At 45.2% G+C, this 21,731-nt stretch overlaps 1 protein-coding gene across 1 annotated transcript in view; it reads right to left on the reverse strand.

Moving 5' to 3' along the window:
• Window positions 1-21,731, reverse strand: part of LOC112120588 (ATP-dependent translocase ABCB1-like) — a 72,868-nt gene that overhangs the window by 9,913 nt on the left and 41,224 nt on the right. The window contains exons 17-23 of the mRNA XM_026649414.1: window positions 21,579-21,683; window positions 20,847-20,924; window positions 19,395-19,478; window positions 16,259-16,462; window positions 9,202-9,302; window positions 7,105-7,245; window positions 1,585-1,741 (exon numbers count right to left, since the gene is read on the reverse strand). Of these exons, the coding sequence (XP_026505199.1) occupies window positions 1,585-1,741; window positions 7,105-7,245; window positions 9,202-9,302; window positions 16,259-16,462; window positions 19,395-19,478; window positions 20,847-20,924; window positions 21,579-21,683 (870 nt within the window). The remainder of the gene's footprint in view (window positions 1-1,584; window positions 1,742-7,104; window positions 7,246-9,201; window positions 9,303-16,258; window positions 16,463-19,394; window positions 19,479-20,846; window positions 20,925-21,578; window positions 21,684-21,731) is intronic.

The raw sequence follows: 21,731 nt of genomic DNA on the forward strand, positions 1-21,731 counted from the left end.
GGGGGGGGGGCGGCCGGAGGCTTTTCCGCCTGGGGCGGCGGAAAAGCCAGAGCCGGCCCTGCCAGCACTGTGGGTACAATGGGCTCTTACAGCACCTAGAGAACTGGACTTTCAAGGTTTAAATTCTTTGGGCCAAATCTTAGCTTCATTGAAGTCAAAGGCAGCTGCTTCACTGGCATCAGGATTTGGCCCCGAGTGGTTTCACTTTCAATTAACGTCTTTATCCGCAAGAAGATATTTCCCCTGGAGCATTAATAGTCTGGGCATGTGGAGCTGATTCAGGAAAGTAGTCAAGCACATGTGACTTAAAATTGTGCACATGAATTACTGGCATGCTTACAGTATGTGCCTGAGTCCTCTTCTGAATCGAGGCCACTATCCAAAAGCTAGAATTCTAAAGCAATTTCAAGTTTCTGAAAGGCTGGTTCTGCTTGTAAAAGCATTTATGGAAAGCACTGAGAGACAATATGAAATGTGTTCAGTTTACAAATACAAAGATGAGTTTCTAACTGTCAACACTGGACTTTGAGAGACAAGCTGGGTTCTTTCCATCTCATGTATAATCACCAGGAACAAGAGGTTCTGCAGGCCAAGTTACATCCTCATTAATACTTGTGCAACCCCTTTGACTTGAATGAGGTTACACAAATGTTGTATGCAGTGTTGTTATAGCCGTGTCAGTCCCAGGATATTAGAGAGTCAAGGTGGGTGAAGTAATATCTTTTATTGGACCAACTTCTGTTGGTGAGAGAGACAAGCTTTTGAGCTTATACAGAACTGAAGAAGAGCTCTGTGTAAGCTTGACAACTTGTCTCTCTCACCAACAGAATTTGGTCCAATGAAAGATATTAACTCACCCACCTTGACTCGTCGGTTACACAGATGTAACCGACTGGAACTTAGCAAACAAGTCTGCTGATAATGCACAAGAAGGAATAGACTCTAACTCGCTCTCCCCCACAGCTGCATAGTTTACAGGCCTAAAAAGCAGTGAAAACATACTTGTATTACTAAAGAAAGCAGTTATAACTCTGGGCTTGTCTTCACTACCAGGGAGATCGACATTGCTGCAATTGATTCAGCGGGTGTCGATAGCGGAGTGCTCTCTGATCGAGTCTGGTACTCCACTGGAACGAGAAGAGTAAGGTAAGTCGATGGGAGAGCATCTCCCGTCAACGCAGCACAATGAAGACACCGCGGTAAGTCGACCTCAGCTACATCGAACTCAATTACATTATTCACATAGCTGGAGTAGCGTAACTTAGGTCGACTTACCCCGGTAGTGTAGACAAGGCCTCAGAATACAGCCAACGGACAGAACAGGTGAATGAAATGTCATTCTTCCAGTCATTTTTCAAAACAGAACCGCACTTAAAAGTATTCTGTTAATTTCTCAAGCAAAAAGGTATTAAATGGCACTGGGCAAATATAAAATTATTAAGTTATTGCTGTTAAATTTTACCCTAGCTGTCTGGTCCTGTCTTCTGTGACATTGCAAAAGGCAATTTAACAAGATTAATACAATTAAGGACAATACAGTACCACCAGGTTTGTTAGTTTCAAGGACTTTCTGAATGGCCTTACCAGTTTTGTACCCTCTTCACTATAGCTGTCAATTAAGGGTTTCCGATCCAAAAGCTGAAAGATTCGTTGGGAAGAAACTTTAGCTTTGCCAAAATCTGGTGCCAAAGAACTGGACTGCCCAACATTTATAACACCGTATAGAACTGAGAGGAAGGCTCTGAAAACCAAACAAAAACATCTTTCAGTTCATCTAAAGAGAGACTTTTTTATTATTGTTCATAAATTACAAATATTGTTTTCCTTATTTAAAACAGACTTAACACTATCTATAAATCTGAGAACTGTGACATTTTAAAAACTTTATGGTTTAGAAAAATTACACACAAAGGATTAGAAACAGAGGTTTACAGCTACAAACATTTTTAGGGGTGACTTAGGCCTGGTCCACACTACGAGTTTAGGTCGACTTTAGCAGCATTAAATTGAATTAAGCCTGGACACGTCCACACGACAAAGCCCTTTTTTTTGACTTAAAGGGCCCTTTAAACCGGTTTCTTTACTCCACCTCCGACAAGGGGATTAGTGCTAAAATTAGCCTTTGCGGGTCGGATTTGGGGTAGTGTGGACGGAATTAGACGTTATTGGGCTCCGGGAGCTATCCCACAGTGCTTCATTGTGACCGCTCTGGACAGCGCTCTCAACTCAGATGCACTGACCAGGTAGACAGGAAAAGCCCCGCGAACTTTTGAATTTCATTTCCTGTTTGCCCAGCGCGGAGAGCACAGGTGACCACGCAGAGCTCATCAGCACAGGTAACCATGATGGAGTCCCAGGATCGCAAAAGAACTCCAGCATGGACCGAACGGGAGGTACGGGATCTGCTCGCCATATGGGGAGATGAATCAGTGCTAGCTGAACTCCGTAGCAGTAAACGAAATGGCAAAATATTAGAAAAAGTCTCAAAGGCCATGAAGGACAGAGGCCATAACAGGGACGCACAGCAGTGCCGCGTGAAAATTAAGGAGATAAGGCAAGCCTACCACAAAGCCAGAGAGGCAAACGGAAGGTCTGGGGCAGAGCTGCAAACATGCCGCTTCTACGCGGAGCTGCATGCCATTCTAGGGGGTGTAGCCACCACTACCCCAACCGTGTGCTTTGACTCCATCAATGGAGAATCACACAACAGGGAAGCGGGTTCGGGGTACGCGGAAGACTATGATGATGATGATGAAGACAATGAAGATAGCTCACAGCAAGGAAGCAGAGAAACTGGTTTCCCCAACAGCCAGGATATGTTTATCACCCTGGACCTGGAACCAGTAACCCCTGAACTCACCCAAGGCGTGCTCCCAGACCCTGAGGGCACACAAGGGACCTCTGGTGAGTGTACCTTTGTAAATATTACACATGGTTTAAAAGCAAGCGTGTTTAATGATTAATTTGCCCTGGCAATCGCGGCCAGTACAGCTACTGGAAAAGTCTGTTAACGTGTATGGGGATGCAGCGGAAATCCTCCAGGGACATCTCCAGAAAGCTCTCCTTCATGTACTTCCAAAGCCTTTGCAAAAGGTTTCTGGGGAGGGCTGCCTTATCCCGTCCGCCATGGTAGGACACTTTACCACGCCAGGCCAGTAGCATGTAGTCTGGAATCATTGCATAACAAAGCATGGCAGTGTATGGTCCCGGTGTTTGCTGGCATGCAGACAACATCCATTCCTTATCTCTCTCTGTTATCCTCAGGAGAGTGATATCATTCACGGTCACCTGGTTGAAATGGGGTGATTTTATTAAGGGGACATTCAGAGGTGCCTGTTCCTGCTCGGCTGAACAGAAATGTTCCCCGCTGTTAGCCACGCGGTGGCAGGGAGGGGTGAAGTGATCATCCCAGAGAATTGGGTGTGTGTGTGTGGGGGGGTGGGTAGTTGGGTTTGTGCTGCATGTTAACTCAGAAACCGGAGCCCCTCCTTTTACATAGCAAACTCATTTTAAATGGCCAACCCAACGGGTCCTTGGTATGGGAAATGAGGGCGCTGCTATTTGAAGGTTAAAAAAGCCAAAAGACTGTGCCTTACCAACGCTGCCTGCAAGCCGAATTCTGTTGCCTGGCACTGCGTGAGTGATCTCTCACACCAAACCGGCAGGCCCCCCAATATAAGAGGAAAAATGCGACCTTGTAACGAAAGCACATGTGCTGTGTAATGTGAACAGCAAAATTTAACGTGAAAGAGTGTACGCATTGTTCTCTAAAATGTCTTTTTTTAACTCTCTCTCCCTTCTCCTCCACCAGCTGCAAATGTTTCTCCTTCGCAGAGGCTAGTGAAGATTAGAAGAAGAAAATGGCGGACTCGAGATGATATGTTCTCGGAGCTCCAGACGTCCTCCCACGCTGACAGAGCACAGCAGAATGCATGGAGGCAGTCAATGTCAGAGTGCAAAAAAGCACAATATGAATGAGAGGAGAGGTGGCGGGCTGAATCGCAGGCTGAAGAGAGCAAGTGGTGGGCTGAAGAGGATAGGTGGCATCAGCTTGCTGACAGAAGGCAAGAGTCGATGCTCCGGCTGCTGGAGCATCAAACTGAAATGCTCCAGCGTATGGTTGAGCTGCAGGAAAGTCAGCAGGAGCAGAGACCGCCACTACAGCCCCTGTGTAACCAACAGCCCTCCTCCCCAAGTTCCATAGCCTCCTCACCCAGATGCCCAAGAACACGGTGGGGGGGCCTCTGGCCACCCAGCCACTCCACCCCCGATGGCTGGCCTTCAATAAGAGTTAAAGTTTTAAAGTTTTAAACTGCAGTGTATCCTTGTCCTTCCCTCCTCCCCCACCCCACTCAGCGCTTCCCTCCTCCCCCACCCTTCCTGGGCTACCTTGGCAGTTATCCCCGTAGTTGTGTGATGAATTAATAAAGAATGCATGAATGTGAAGTAACAATGACTTTACTGCCTCTGCAAGCGGTGCTCGAAGGGGGGAGGGGAGGGTGGTTAGCTTACAGGGAAGTAAAGTGAACCGGGGGTGGGGGTGGGAGGGTTCATCAAGGAGAAACAAACAGAAGTTTCACACTGTAGCCTGGCCAGTCACAAAACTCGTGTTCAATGCTTCTCTGATGCGCACCGCGCCCTGCTGTACTCTTCTAACCTCCCTGGTGTCTGGCTGTGCGTAATCAGCAGCCAGGCGATTTGCCTCAACCTCCCACCCCACCATAAATTTCTCCCCCTTACTCTCACAGATATTGTGGAGCGCACAGCAAGCAGCAATAACAATTGGAATATTGGCTTCGCTGAGGTCTATTCGAGTCAGTAAACTGCGCCAGCGCGCTTTTAAACGTCCAAATGCACATTCCACCACCATTCGGCACTTGCTCAGCCTATAGTTGAACAGGTCCTGACTCTTGTCCAGGCTGCCTGTGTACAGCTTCATGAGCCATGGCATTAAGGGGTAGGCTGGGTCCCCAAGGATAATGATAGGCATTTCAACATCCCCAACGGTTATTTTCTGGTCGGGGAAGAAAGTCCCTTCCTCCAGCTTTTGAAACAGACCAGAGTTCCTGAAGACGCGAGCATCATGTACCTTTCCCGGCCATCCCACGTTGATGTTAGTGAAACGTCCTTTGTGATCCACCAGGCTTGCAGCAGCATTGACAAGTACCCCTTGCGGTTTATGTACTCGGTGGCTTGGTGCTTCGGTGCCAAGATAGGGATATGGGTTCCGTCTATCGCCCCACCACAGTTTGGGAATCCCATTGCAGCAAAGCCATCCACTATGACCTGCCTGTTTCCCAGAGTCACTACCCTTGATATCCGCAGGTCTTTGATTGCGTTGGCTACTTGGATCACAGCAGCCCCCACAGTAGATTTGCCCACTCCAAATTGATTCCCGACTGACCGGTAGCTGTCTGGCGTTGCAAGCTTCCACAGGGCTATCGCCACTCACTTCTCAACTGTGAGGGCTGCTCTCATCCTGGTATTCTGGCGCTTCAGGGCAGGGGAAAGCAAGTCACAAAGTTCCATGAAAGTGCCCTTACGCATGCGAAAGTTTCGCAGCCACTGGGAATCATCCCACACCTGCAACACGATGCGGTCTCACCAGTCTGTGCTTGTTTCCCAGGCCCAGAATCGGCATTCCACACCATGAACCTGCCCCAGTAACACCATGGTTTGCACATTGCTGGGGCCTGTACTTTGTGAGAGGTCTATGTCCATGTCAATTTCCTCATCACTCTCGTCGCCGCGCTGCAATTGCCTCCTCGCCTCGTTTTGCTTTGGCGTGTTCTGGCTCTGCATATACTCCAGGACAATGCGCGTGGTGTTCATAATTGCCGGGGTGATCTGAGGGGGCTCCATGATCCCAGTGCTATGGCGTCTGTGCTGAAAAAAGGCACAAAACTATTGTCTGACGGAGGGAGGGAGGGGCGAGTGACGACATGGCTTACAGGTACAGGAAATTAAAATCAACAAAGGTGGCTGTGCATCAGGGAGAAACACAAACAACTGTCACAGAATGGCCCTCCCAAACATTGAACTCAAAACCCTGGGTTTAGCAGGCCATTGATTTCACCGAGGGAGGGGGAAGCAAATGAATACAGAACAAATCTGGTCCATCTATTTTTTACATCTTAAGCTGGCAGCAGACGTTGCAGCATGACTGATAGCCATTGGCATCTTCTGGATGCTTGGCAGAAAATGATGTACTACGACTGCTAGCCATCATCGTCAAGATGGTTCAATAGGCCAGGAGACAAAACATGTCTGCCCAGGTGCCTCTGATTGAACTCACTGAGGAATACGACGATGACAGATACCAGTCGTAATACACCATCCACTGCCAAAAGGCAAGGAGCTGCTGCTGTGTAGCAATGCAGCCCCACGTCTGCCAGCACCCAGATGACATGGTGACGGTGAGCTGAGTTGAGCGGGCTCCATGCTTGCCGTGGTATGTTGTCTGCACAGGTAACCCAGGTAAAAAGGCGCAAATCGATTGTCTGCCATTGCTCTGACGGAGGAGGGCGGGGCCTGACAACATGTACCCAGAACCACCCACGACACTGTTTTTGCAACATCAGGCATTGGGATCTCAACCCAGAATTCCAATGGGCAGCGGAGACTGCGGGAACTGTGGGATAGCTACCCACAGTGCAACGCTCCAGAAGTCGATGCTAGCCTCAGTACTGTGGACGCGGTCCGCTGACTTAATGCACTTAGAGCATTTTATGTGGGGACACACACAATTGACTGTATAAAACCGATTTCTATAAAACTGGCTTCTATAAATTCGACCTAATTTCGTAGTGTAGACATACCCTAATGGTATGTAATTTCTCCACGCAGAAGCATTTCACAAAGCCCGTTGTCTGCAATGAAGTGTCAACAGTAAAAGTTTCTCCATAGTAAATAAACTGAGCCAGGCTCTATACATGCCAACACACCTGTTTCAAGCTTCCTCTCCCAGAAATAACCCTTCTGCCTGAATTGAACTCCTGACCAGATTCTAAACTGTTGGAACTCTTGCACTATTGCCTTAGTAACTAGACTTATACACAACTACCATGTGTTGAAATCACTGTCTTTGGACTGATGTGTACTCACATAAATACATTTTCAAAGTTTGTATAACAATTAGCAATGAGCCATGCCCCAAATCTGAAGATTGCTGCATTGAGAAAGTAGTGTGCACATTGGGCTATTCCATAAGTAAGTCCATATAGGGGGGCTTTTGTTAGAGAGTCCCTGATAAAAAAAAAAAAAAAAAAAAGATTTATGTTAGAGGAAACAATTGTCATGAAATGCCAAGAACAGAGACTGGCCGGGAGAAGGTCAGACCTTTGGATTAGGGGTGGCAAACCCTATACCTCACTCACTCAAATAATAAATAATAATTAATAAAGCTGCATGCTAGGGGCTCCATGAAGGTGCCTCTGGAGAGAACTTATGGCAAATGAGACCCCTTCATCCCAACCAGCTGTTTGTTGGATAGGACCTTATGATAAAATTCCCTTTAATAGTCATAACATTTTAACACTTGAATGCTGGTTTCCAGAATAAATGTTTATGGATGGCCAAGGATCTGACACAAAGCAAATTGATAATTTCGATAAGTCTCTTATGGATCTTTGAATGCTTGAATTTTTGGACAATTTGGATAAATGTGGTGGTCATCATAGAACAGTCAATGTGTACAACACAGCATAACTGAAGCACTGCAGATATTGCCTGTTCTGAGTACAGGAGGGGAAAAAGTAGCAACAGACCTCACTGTACAGTGGTGACTTTTAAATGGTGACCAATGTTGTTGTGTGGGATGGTAAAACTGGATCACCTTAATTATGTGCAGACCTTGCTGTGACAAAGAAACTGGCAAAATGATTTTTCAACAGAAAACGCAATTTCTGCATATTTGAAAATTTCCATTGGGAAAAAGGTAACAAAATATTTTATTCTGGGTTGGTTTGACCTGAATTGAAATATTTCTGCTTTGCACCCATAGCCATGTGACTCCGATAATGCATTATGCCAGTCAGTCAGAGGGGAGACCACACTGCATCATGGGAGATATACTCCAACCAGGGAGCCTGGCCCATAAGAGAGGCAATGTTCCAAAACAGGGAAATGCAGTTTGATGTTGAACTAGATAGAAACAAAAAGTTTCAGGTCAGTTAAACAAAAGAAAATTAAATATTTCAATTATTTGGGAATATAAAAATATTTTGTTTGGAGAGAAAAAATGCAAAAATGGAATGATTTGCCATTTCTAAATTGAAATTTTTCTAAAAAAAACTTTTCTTTCCGTGAAAATATTTTATATATTTTCACATTTTGTCCCACTTCAGAGCAAAACAGAGGTTGAAATATTAGATTTTCCCACAGGATAGAAATTCAGATTTTCACTCATCTCTAGTGCTCATATTTTTAAAATGTTTTTCAAAATAGTTTCTCTACAAATCATAATATTGTGATACAATGATCTGAGAGGACTAGAGACAAGTGCTAAAGCTGAGAATCCCATTTCTCCAATGAAATATAGATTTTTTTTTCTCATACTGATGGTTTATAGAATATTGAATCATAAAACTGTCATTGGCAGAGGACTATAATTTTCAATCCCTACTTTTACTTAAAACATATTTAAGGGGAAAGAAACAAAATGGATGGTAGATCATTTCATTTAAATAAAATGGAGACTAGGAAAATGGCTGACATATTTGGATATTAGAAGTTAGCCCCTGCAGTGGTTAGCTTGTAGAGTGTGAATGAAAAGGCCAAAGGGGAAAAAGAAATGCACCTTATTTCAAGACCTGCAAGTCCTTACTTGTAGTTAAAGTCATAATATATGGTGAAGTTATGTAGTATAAAGTCTTTGCCACTTGACCCATGAAGCTCATTCTGCTGCAGTACTTGTGAAGCAAGTAAATATCCCATATTCATGTTAATAAAAACTTTATACCAGGTCATTACATTCTCTCTCTCACACAAATATTACATCAAATACAATAGCATCTAAGAACGTATTTTAAAGAAACAGAGTAAATACATTTTACCCTGCCAAAATCTTTTCAAATCATTTATATGTTTAATATTTTCAGTCTGAAAATGAATGTAATATGAATAAATCTTGAGTTGTTTTAAATTAAGAAAATATGTATTCATTGCTTTTAAAAAACAGCATTGTCTGAGAGCAAATCCTACCTGTATGGACCATTCAAACTTGTATTATATCTCTCATAGAATGCATCTTCACTAGTTAATGAAGCCACAGTTCTTATATTTTCAACCGCTTCCATTGAAATCTAAATCGGGAGACAAGACAGATATGAAGTATTCTCTTATGTTTGAGTCTACTCCTACCACTACGTAGTTAGCACATCTGTAGCACTTTTCATCTTTCGCTCTCCAAGTGTTTTTCTTTTAAAAAAAGGAGATTAAGTATCATTCTTAGGGAAACTGAGGCACAACCATTAAATTATTTTCCTAAGGTCACAGTGGTCTTTCTACTAAGTCAACAAGGCTGCTATGTGATTCCTAAGTACTCCTCCCCCACCTGTCCATTTTGTTGCACAGCAGCATTAGCTGGCACTAAAGAAGCCATTAAAAGGTAAGAAGTTGCTCCTTGCTCTGAGTACACATATCCCAGGCAGCAGCTCACTGGAGGGCTGCATGCTACCTTGGTTATGCAGCCTGAGCGGCACATTGAGCTGGGTGAGCCCCACACTCCTACTACCCACCCCCAGTGGGGACTCCTGCTCCTGCTTCTGCTAGGCTTCCGCAGCCATGTGCCAGGCCCACCCAGTCCACCCCTCCTCCAAACCAGGCCCTTCCCCCACACACTTTGGCCAGCACTCCCACAGGGGTGACGTGTATCTTCACTTTTCATTTTCTGGATTTCAGATGTTTAAATTTGCATATTTTTTAGCCCCCCTGATCCTGGCTTCATTGGGGGGCAAAGTGAGAGGCTCAGAAACTCCAAGAGGAGCAGGGTCCCTAGATCCCAGCTCACATGGAGGTGCAGGGCTCCCCTAGATCCAAGCACACACAGAAGGGGAGAATTCAGGGCTGACAGCCCACCCCCAAATCCTCAACTTCCTCTGCCACCCCTCACGTTCCCCATCCTCTCCCCTCACACTCCCCCAATCCCCACCCTCCCCCTTATTTGAGCCCCTAACCTTTCTTCCCTCCCCCACCACCCATCCTCATTAATCCCCCTCGCCTCCTCATGTGCCGGCTTCCTCCTTTCCCCAGGGGTGCTCAAACCCCCGCTCAGCTCCAGGCCCCACCCCCACTCCACCCAGTCCCCCAAAGCCCACCCCCATCCCGCCTCTTCCAACCCTGCTTATTCCCACCCAGTTCCTCCCCCGAGCGGACCTCATCCCTACTGCTTTCCCTTTCCCCACAGCATACCGCGGAACAGCAGATTGTGGTGGGCAGGAAGCGCTGGGAGGGAGAGGGAAGGAGTTGATCGGTGGGGCCACCGGTGGGTGGGAGGCACTGGGGGGAAGGGATGGAGCTGGCTGCCAGTGGGTGCTAAGCATCCACCAATTTTTTTCCACCCACAGAGTCAGCACCTATGCCCCCATCCCTTGCTCTAGACCCCAAACAGCCCCTTCTTCCCACTTACTCTTACACAGCAATCACCCCTTGTAATTAATTATCTTTTCAAACATAGTTTGAGAGCCTTCTTAATTATCGGCTGTGCTCAGATTCCATTTCTCCAAATTAAAACCAAAGTTTACATTTCATTTTCAGATTCCTGCTCAGGGTGAGCTTACAACTTCAAAGTTGCTAAAATCTGTGAACTTAATTTTTTTCCCCTGGAGGCTGTGGGGAACCCCATACTCAAATGACCCATCTTTGGATCACTCACCCTACCCTATGCTTTCATGACACATAGCAAATTTCAAGACAATCTGTGTAAACACACAGATTTTAGCATACTTAGTAGTCATCCTTTAAACAGGAAGGGCTTCCCCACCTTAGCTAGAGCAGAGCTGGTGCTCAGTTGTAATACTGTATAAAATTAGAAGGCCAGTGGAGCAGAGGTGCTCCACACATCCATCAGCATCATAATAGTCTCAGAGAGCTGTGAAATGGCCCATTCATTTCAATGAGATGTTCTCAGCTGAAAGCGAACACCCAGCCTGAATTCAGCCAGAATCTAGCTCTGAGTAGGTGACAGCAAGTGTGAAAAATCGGGACGGGGTGGGGAGTAATAGGCACCTATATAAGAAAGCCCCGAATATCAGGACAGTCCCTCTAAAATTGAGACACCTGGTCACCTAGCTCTGAGACATATGAACTGCTCCATTCATGCCAGTGGATTTTTCCATTCCCCCTCCCCAAGACTGTAGAGTTTCTGACATGCCCATTCTCAGCTCCTCACCCCTCTCTCAACAGTGTATTCTTGGGGCATACTCTGAGCATGCCTGTTCTAAGCTTCCCACTCAGAGCACCCGGATTTCCCTGATCCAAGCTCACATCGGGAGAGGTAGAGAGAGGGGGCCAGACTCCCTTAGAGGGACAAAGCACCCCAGATTCCAATTCATGTGAGGAGGTAGGGAGGGGGGCTTAGATGTCTCCAGAAAGCAATGCCTACTGCAGACCCTGGCTCACATGAGAGGGGGCATGGAAGGCAGATAGATCCCCACGGCTGGGCAAGGTAGCTTCAGAGCCTGGCAAACAGAGGGGGGTCAGGTGCAGGGCTCAGACACCCCCAGAGAGGCAAGCCCCCCCAATTTCCACCTCACATGCAGGGGGTGGACAGAGAAGCTAAGACTCCCCTAGAGAGCTAGGGGGTCCCTGAGATTCAAGCACACACACAAAAGGGACAGACAGGGAGAATGTGGAGCTGCCCCTATTCCCCCCAGACCCTCTGCAACAAACCCTCATGTCTGCTTCCCAGTATCCATTCCCCAAACCCAACCTCCTCTACCACCCGTTCCCATTTATCTCCCTCCCCATAATCCCCCCTCTTCTCCATGCAGCCCCAAGCCCCTCTCACCCTATTCCCTTAACTCCTCCATCCCCTAAAATGCTCCTCTCTTGCCAGCAAGCATTTGCACACCTATATTTTAAAACAAAAATACTTTGATGACATTACACCCTCCTCCAAAATAAAAGCCTGATAGTAACAGATTTTAGCAACATGCCAGCCAAGCTTTCCCAGGTTTTCAGCAAAGGGGTGCTGTGAACTGTCACTAGCTGGGGGAGTTCAGGAACAAACAAACACTTACTGTGCATCTCTTCAGTCTATCCAGCTGCTTTGACCATATTCTACCTGCAAATCCTTTGGGGTTCTTTTTACATACGTGCTCATTGTAACTTGTGGAGTGCTTGACCTTTATCAAGAGCCTAAGTGGATGGCCAAACTCTTTTGCTGATAATGTTCTGAATCTTGCTTCCCCCAAAGGGCTAATGGATGCCATGCATTCTCTGGAGGTCACCCTCAAGTGAGTGAGACCCTTGTGCCAGGATTAGACCCATGGTCTGATCTCTAGATGTGGGCAAAAAAACATTTCTAGAACGAACCTTTAGAAAAGCTGATTATTTGGTGGGAAATAACATCTCGTGAACCACTTGGTCAAATGACCCCAAATTTGGATCACTACACGTATCTTGCACCCCCATAAGGTTCACCAATTTATAGTGGTGCACCTCAGGAGACAGCAGGGTAGGGTTAGTGACCCAAACTTGATATCTGTTGAGCCAGACGTTCTGGAGATATAAGCCCTAAAAACAGCCATTTTAAAAAAAAATTTCTAGGTGGTGGGTGTTTAAAAAAAACCCAAAAATTTAGAGCTAGAACTCTAGATCTAGAATTCATAGGTAGATACTAAGGACTGGAAGATGAATTACAACACCCACCTAAGACAAAAGGAATTTTGAACTAAGTGGCTGGAGATTGCTGCAACATGAGAGTCATAGGAGGTAATTTCATTTTGGGAGAAATGCAATCAAAGCATTTGGGTGGAAAATTGGATGTGTAAACTTTCTTGGAATGAGGGTTACCACTTGCCAAACCTCCAGGATTGTCCTGGAGTTTCCCAGAATTAAAGTATCAGAGGAGTAGCTGTGTTAGTCGGTATCCACAAAGCCACCAGACTCCTCGTTGTTTTTCAGGAATTAAAGATTAATCTTTAAAGATTGTGTCATGTGAGGAAACCTCCAGGAATAGGGTCAACCAGAATTGGCAACCCTGCTGGGAGGGTGGATTGGGGTAACTAGGAATAGGTGGTAGGGGAGATAAGCGGTTCAGGTGATGGAGGCACGTGACCCCCCAGCTCTGCCAGTGCACCCCCAGCCGTGCACTGCAACCCATGTGCCCCCTTTGCCAATAAACTCAAGCCATCCTGCACCTCAACCTTCCTGCACCCCAACCCCCAGCTTGGTCTTGGCATCCTAACTCCCTGCATCCCACAGCTGTCTTTGCACCCCAACCCCTCATGCACCCCAACTTTCCTGCAGCCCCAGCCATTCCAGTGTACCCCAACCTTCCTATACCCCACCTCTACCAGTGCACCTGACCCATTGCACCTCCCAGCTCTGTCAGTGCACCCCAACACTACAGGAAAGCTACTGGACGCACATTAATTGGAGAGTTCATGGCCTACCAGAAACCATTACAAGCTCTGACATCGCACTGTTCTTGGAGATGGGGCACATCTATCGGAAAGGGGTCAGAGGATTTTTCTCTCAAAACATAAAATTGTCAGTGTTTTGGAACACAAACCCTATCTGTGATTTCTCCTACCAGCCTGCTACAAACTCCACCCTCTAGCCATTCTGAAACATGACCAAGAACACTATGCCACTGGAACACAGCTGTCCTTCACCCCAGGCACTGCATGTGAGTCAGATGAGAGGAGGGAGGAAGTGACAGCAATAGAAAAGTTAGTACACAGGAAGTGAAAACTTCAGGGAGAGGTGTTCCCTGCTTGCAATAGGGAGGCCTCTGTATGGTAGTGGGGATGGGGGAATGCAGTGACTGGGTCAGAGGTATGGCGGGGGAGGTGTGCTGAAGCAGGGCTGGTGAGGCACAGCTGATGAATGTGTGTGTCAGGGGGTGCAGCTGGCTCAGAATGCTAATTGTGGAACACTAGATGTACAACTACCTATATGGCCACTACATCCTAACGCCACCAGAGCTTTTCCTGTTTTAAAAAACAGAAAACCTTGGAAATTCCATGGCAAAGAACGCCGTTAAATGCAGAGTTAAGGTTGCTTGTAGGTATGTCGTACCCCTGCAGAATGCTGTGTGGAACAAAACTCAAACTACTGAAAACCAGGAGATGCAGAAGTAAGGTTGTGCATGCAAGCTTACCTCTGCCCTCTTTCCGCAGTGCCCAGTTAACACACATACCTTTGCTCTGCCAATCCTGCAGCTGCTGACATGTACAAGCTCTTCACGTCCTTTTACAGCCCATTCACTGTCACCCACAGGATTCCATCTAACAATATTACAGGACAAGAAAGAAGAAAAAAAAAAGGCTGCCCACCCCATGTTCCATCTGTTCCGTGGAGCTGGCAGTAGCCAATGGGAATTATTTGCATATACTCCAGTTGCAATCAGGATGCTAGGTGTACCCACACTAAATGGTAGAGACAGTAGTTGGGCCTGCTTGGTAAGTGTGTTGGTGATGTGAGGACATGTGGATCACTCTGAGGTATGTGAGAGAGCAGAGCAGAACTTCGGACAGGAGGAACTCTGTGTTTTCCACCCTCCGATGTCTGAACAAAGAGAGGAGCTAGGTATGTACCTTCAGGATCCTGTGTGCATCAGTACAGTGCAGAGCTGTGTACCTTATATCATTAGAAGGGCACAGGGGCTGTATTAGAAAGGGTATTTTCAGTAGCGAGCTGGCAAAGGAGCAATCTAAGCATTTATTATCTATGCACACTCCAGGCAAAGTGAGTGTGCTCAGTGGCAGATGGAGCTGTACTGAAGAGTGGAGGAAGTAGTTAGCTCTGCTTGGTAGGTGTGTTAGCGAGATCTATGGATGACTTGGAGATGTCTGACAGAGCTGTGACTGAGATATAAAGAGATCTGTGTGTGTGTGTGGAAAGGCAGGAGGTGCATGTGTACCTTCAGGATGAAGTATGTCTCAGTTCTATGTGGAATTGTGTAGGTTATGTCAGTAACAGGGCACGGGGCTTTAATTATAAAGGATATTGTCAGCTGTGAGGTGGAATTTGAAAGGATTCTAATGCTTTCAGGATGGCTAAGTGAAAGTGTAGGTTGAGATGGTATCCTACATGTAACAGTAGCCCTACACTTAAGCTGGGAGGTGCGAGTCCCAGCTCGCATAGATGTACCCACTGTGCATAGCTAGGGTGGCAGGAGCAGTGGCTTGAGCTACCTGCATGAGTACAAACCCACCCAGACCCCCTGGGCACATACTACTTGTGAGGCTCGCCCAAGCCACTGTCCTGGCTACACTGCTCTCTTTAGTGCACTAGCTCAAGCAGAGCTAGCATGGGTATGTCTATGAGACCTGGGAATCACCTCCCAGCTGAGATGTACCATCAGGGCACAGGAGTTGTAAAAGGCTGTAAAGCGGTTCTCACATTGTACATGTATGATATTCTTTCTGGGGAGTTCGCTAAGTGTGACAGTGAAGTGGAACCTTCTGAATCTTTATAGTGCCACGGGCCAGTGAGAGTACATGCACAGTGAGGCATAGCTGAAAGAGGCTAGAGGGAAGCTAGCATGGTCAACCTTCCCCTACCCGTTTTTGTCCTTTCATAGTGTTAGATGGAATCCTGGGGGTGACATTGAATGGACTAGAGAAGAAAGTGAAGAGCTTGAATATTTCAGCAACTGTGGGGTCGGCAGAGTAAAGGTATGTGTGTTAACAGGGAGCACTGCGGAATTACTGAAAGAGGGCAGAGTTAAGGTTGCATCAGCAACCTTAACTGTGCAATTCCTGATGTTCAGAAGTTTGAGTTTTGCTCAACTCAAGGTTCTCCAAGGGGACGACATGCCACCAAGCAACCTTAACTTTGTGTTAAAATTCAATGGCAAAAAAAATGATGTTAAGGCAATATGAGTAACTATGTGGATTTTAAAGCAATAAGAAAAGTCATCCTCAACCTTAACTAGAGTGGAGCTAGCATCCCACTACAATAGAATGTCTCTCTATCACTGTTTTATTTAATATATTTTAGAATAATTTCTGCAGAAAATCATCACTGACAATGTTGTCCTTAAAACGATATAACATTATATCCATTTAGTTTATATTGGAGATCTTACTCTGCCGGCCTCTTCCAAAGCTTTTTGATCTTTTGATGCCTGACCAGCCACAGAGCTCAGTCGAATAGCACTTGCAGCAATAATGAAAGGAACGCAGGCCACGATAAGCAAAGTTAATCGCCAGTCGTATACAAAAGCAATAATGATGGCAGTCAGAAGGGTAGAGGCAGTCTTAGTGAACAAGCCAAGTCGGCTTCCAGTAGCCTATTAAAAGCAAAAGAGTCCAAAGTTAAATCCTGAAACACAAAACAGAGATCAAATGTATAAAATCATTGTTCACTCAGGATCAAATATTCAGAGGGAGAAGAATCGTAAATGTTGTGCATTTAAAATGGACAATTGTATATGCAAAAACCCATATGGACAATTACATATGCAAATACCCCTAGCTGTGGGTGAGGTTCAGGAAGCCTGATGAAAATGTGGCCACATGGGCTCAATTCAACAAAAAATATCAGGGTCCTCCTGTGCCATAACAAGGCACAGAAATCATGAAGAGCCAACAGCCTCTAATTTGGGGCATGTCAGTGATTGGGTGCCCAGCTTAAGGCACCTAGGGCCTGATTTTCATAGGTGCTGTACATCAGCTGGAGATAATGGAAGCTGCAGGTTCCTTTAATTAGGCACTTTGTTTTCAGCAGAGTTAGCAGCAGGAAATGAGCGTTCACACCAAAGAGCTCTTCTCTCCCTGAGGATCTGCACATCATGTCATCAAGAAATGTAAAAGTGATAATTGGCACACCAGATCTATGTAAACTGTGACAATACTCATGGCTCAGCTGAGAAAATAGTGGATTTTCCAGCTGGGGACCAAAGTGGAAAATGGGTGGGGGGAGGGAAATGATTCAATTAGCTCTGAAACAATAAAAAAAAATTCTTTGGTCGAATAAAAAAAAAAAATAGTAATTTCAAATTGACCAAAACATTTTGGTTGACTAAAAACTCCCCCCACCACACACACATTTTTTGTGTTGATTTGGCCATTTTGCGGTGTTTTTCTTCTCTTTTTTATTTGGTCAAATTTGAAAATGAAATGCCATTTCAAAACAAAAGTAGAAATGGCATATGTTTAAATGGTCAAAAAAACATTTAGACTTAAATCAAATCTCCCTTCTTATCTCTTTTGACTATTAGTCACATTTTACCTGAATTCATGAATAGATTTGGGGTCCCTAAAAATACATATTTCAGCAAAAATACCATTCACTGAAAACATGTTGGTCAGTTCTACTCATGCCTGCAGATGAAATGGAAAATTCTGTGGAAACAATCCATCTTTCAAATATCGCACTGTGGACAAACCAAGAAAACCTTGGGTGGGAAGTATGAGTCTTTCTTTGCTAGCCAGAGGCTTTCCTGCTCTCAAGAGACTTGTGTTCAATAAAATTATAAAACCAAACCAATGCCAAGATGAATTCTTGCCATATACTCTAGGGGCTTATACATAAAGATCACTTTGAGACTTCAGCTAGCACAACATACTTAGTTACTTAGCAGTAGCCGTGTTGGTTCCAGGTGATTAGAGATACAAGGTAGGTGAGGTAATATCTTTTATTGGCCCAGTTTCTCTTGGTGAAGAAGACCTAAAGAGCTCTGTGTAAGCTCGAACGCTTGCCTCTCTCACCAACAGAAGTTTGTACAATACTAGATATTACCTCACCCACCTTGTCTCTCACTCACTGATATTTCTTTGTTCTCCGGAGCAGGGGCTCTCACCCCTTTTCTTTCTGAGGTCCCCCCCCCCCCCCAACATGCTATAAAAACTTAATGGCCCATCTGTGCCGCAATAACTGGTTTTCTGCATATAAAAGCCAGGGCCAGCATTATGGGGTAGCAAGCAGGGCAATTACTGGGGATCCATGTCACAGGGCCCCCCACGAAGCTACATTGTTCAGGCTTTGGCTTCATCCCCATGTGGTGCGGCTCAGGGCCTTGGGCTTCAGCCCCATGAGGTAGGGCCTTGACTTTCTGCTCTTGGCCCCAGCGAGTCTAATGCTGGCCCTGCTTTGCGGACCCCCTGAAACCTGCTCGCAGCTGATTGAGAACCACTGCTCCGGAGAATGCAATGTTCTGATGTTCATTTTGATCTATTAAGCTTTTTTATCGTTTGGATCCCATGCACCTGTTTTACCTTGACAGCTGGGATGATGGACCTTATCCTCAAGAATTAAGTTGCAGTTTTTAAAGATTCAAGTAATTGTACGTTTGGTCAAATATTTGATTGATTCCCACCCTGTGCTGGCCAGTAAAGAGGAGATGGGAGGGAGTATGAAATCTAGTGAGTCTGAGGATCTAGTCAGTCTAGTGAATCCGGGAGTCGAGGAAGCATTTTTTTTTATTTTGTTAAGACAAGTGAAGTAGAAATTTAATTTTATTTTAAACTATTGAATAAATAAGGAAACTTATTACTCTTTGCTAATCAGTGAATTTATTTTAAAAAGAATGGCTGATGCGTCAGAATTTTTTTGATGGAGTCGTGGTGGGAAGGAAAGGGGAGATTGGCAAATTCTGCAGAATTTGCCACTTACCTGCAGGATTTTCAGTGGGTCCTATCCTACACCACTCCCCCAAGTCACACAGTCTCTCGTGCTTCTGCCGTCACTGATACTCTGTATTAATGACAACTCACTTCACCCCATAAAGCCCACATAAACCGGCTTTCTGTGTATGAAATGCAGTGGACAGAGCTGGGAAGAAGAAATGTACCCATGTCAACATGAGGCCAGGGCATTGGCTGCAATGCAATTCTCCCATACTACAGCCCCTCCAAGCAACCGAAGTGGGGCTTTAGGGCCACTTCATACACTGAAGACTTTGCTCCATCAGGCAGTTTAAGTGGTGCAGAAGTGCTTACACTGGCCCTTGGACATGGCTTACTTTTAGAGTTACTAAGGTGTTTACTTAGCCGCTTACAGCAAGGAAATGGAAGGTGTACGAACATCTGCTGAAGCTTTAGAATCGTCATAAATTGGGACTAGTGAAACTGTTTCCGAGACGTTGATAGTGTGGTATTTAAATGTGTCAGCCAGTCTCTAGAGTAGATTTACCAAATCGTTTTCCAAAATAACTTCATCGTCCCTTGCCAACACTGCAATTCACATTTGTGAGCAAAACATATAAACAAAAACAAACATACCCCTTTGACTTGTGAAGCATCCGTAGCTAGTCTGGTTAACAAAACCCCTATGGCATTTTTAGGATCGTCGTACCACCCAATCTCCTGCAAGGGAATAGATGGTTCAGTTATTTTTGCTTTTGCAAATGAAATGTTCTTATCGTAACTCAGACTTGTCAGGGTCATTAGTACAATGTATGGACATTTAAAGCTTGACTAGCACGTGTGTGTGGGGAAGAGAGAGAGCCAACATAAGCACTAAGCTACTTACTCTTCTTTTGTGATGAATAACATTTGTCAGATAAACTGAAAACTATCTTAACAAACTATTCTTACCCTCGGAACATTAAACTGTTAACAATCCAGGTGCTAACAACTTCAAAGATTTTAGAATTTAGAGTCAAGTACGTGTCAGGCACCATAATGACAGGTTTCAGAGTGGTAGCCGTGTGAATCTGTATCAGCAAAAAGAACAAGGAGTACTTGTGGCACAAGAACTCCTTTTTGCACCATAATGAGAGTGCCTTCCATGCTCATCCCAACATCTGATAGGCACAGTGCTCCTCTCCTACACCTTTTATATTACACTGACTTCTGTAGAGCTATTCCTGATCTATATGGGTGCATGTGGGAGGAGAATCAGCTTTATTATCCTTAAAGGTAATGGAAAAGGAGAGATTTGGGGGTTTTTTTTGTAATTTTCCCTCTCCTCCCCTATCCTCTTAGAATGCTCCTGTGCATATGTAGAACCCTGTGATACCAAGCGCTACCAATGGGTGTGCAGGGTGCCTAATCGTTCACCCACAGAGAATCCTCTGCAAGGAACAAATAGAGGTGTGTCCTTTCCCAGGGATCTATCAGCAGGGAGTATACAAGGGCAGTCATGTTGCAACAGTATTATTGTAAATCATTCCTGATCCAGCTGGTCATCTTGACAAAAGAAACCACTCTAGAGAGCAAAGATAATGCTTTGAGATCCTATACCTGTTATGATATGGTCCGTTTGCTATGGAGTTTGATGCAAACAGACCTAACCCTATTTATCTAAACATTTATATCATGACCATCAGGGTGAGAGAGAGATTTAACTTCTGTTTTGTTAATCTTTGCAAATATACCAATGCATTCAGATACATGCATGTTTTATACACTCTTCAGTATGGTCGATATTGAAAGAGATGGCATCAAAATTAGACAGCTCTCCTAGCAGCACTGAGTTAATCTGTACATGCTTTTGCTTTATTTTGTTTTGCACGTGTGCTCAGAGACTTGCCGCTTGTGCATTGTTAAAGTTTCACTAAAAGGATGGGTTCTCTTGAAGCTGTATTGGAGGGAGGCTCTACACAGGCTGCAGGGAACCAGGAATTTTGATGGTGTTATACAAACATCAGCCCACAAAAGCCATCTGGCTCACATGGCAGGAGTGCTGCATATTTGCTGCCTATCGCTCTGACCCAGAAACGTGGCCCATACCTGCTGAAGCAATGCTTTGAATGACAAAGATCGCAATCTCTTGGTCAGAACTTCTCCAGAATTTCCAAACATGAATCCCTGAGAAGGCAGAATGGGAAATAAAACAGTTGAACTGTATGTGCTGGGCTGTACAGTCATATTTAGAACAACCTGCTGTAAATATGATGATATTTCAACCACTCAGCCACACAGTTTACACAGTGTTTTGAGATATAGTTTCACATGTTAGTTTAAATCTGGTGAAAGGTACCACACACATTCCTGGAAACTGAAGTTTCCTCATACTGCCCCCCCACACGCTTTCGCAGCCAGCTGCAGAGGTCAGCAGTGGAGTCACCTTCCCTTCTTACTCATTCCTTAGCCTCACTACTCACTCTGCTATCTAACAGTGCCGACTGGGCCGGTGTTTTTTGTAACGTACACACCAATGTAGTGGAACTGGGCTGTGCCCAAACGCATTCCCCCTAGGGCACAGAACGGTCAGCAGCACCTTTCAGACATTGCTGCCCTGGGCTGCTTTGTAACTGGCAATCGGGAAGGGTAAGGCTCTGTATTCCATACCAGCCACTTGAGTCATTCAGTGGCTTGGCTCTGGAACAATTTTTAAGAAACGTAGTGCATACAAAGTTGCATTATGTCCCCGACATAGCCTCTCAAGGAGATCTGAAAATCTTGACCACAATGTATGTGACCAGATACTCAGCTTAGACTTTTCAATGTAGTGACGTTTACCTGGATTATGTGTGTTACTAAGCTGATCACTGCCAGTACAAGAAACATTAGAGAAAGCAATGTGGTGGTTTTGCTCCTTTTTTCAGGATCTGTTTCTTGAAAAGCCTATGTAAGAAAAGCACAAAGTGACCACCAGTTACAATAGCACAAGAA

The sequence above is a fragment of the Terrapene carolina genome, unplaced genomic scaffold, assembly GCF_002925995.2.
Source record: "Terrapene carolina triunguis isolate 2854851 unplaced genomic scaffold, T_m_triunguis-2.0 Scaffold84, whole genome shotgun sequence".
In the NCBI taxonomy this organism is placed as follows: Eukaryota; Metazoa; Chordata; order Testudines; family Emydidae; genus Terrapene; species Terrapene triunguis.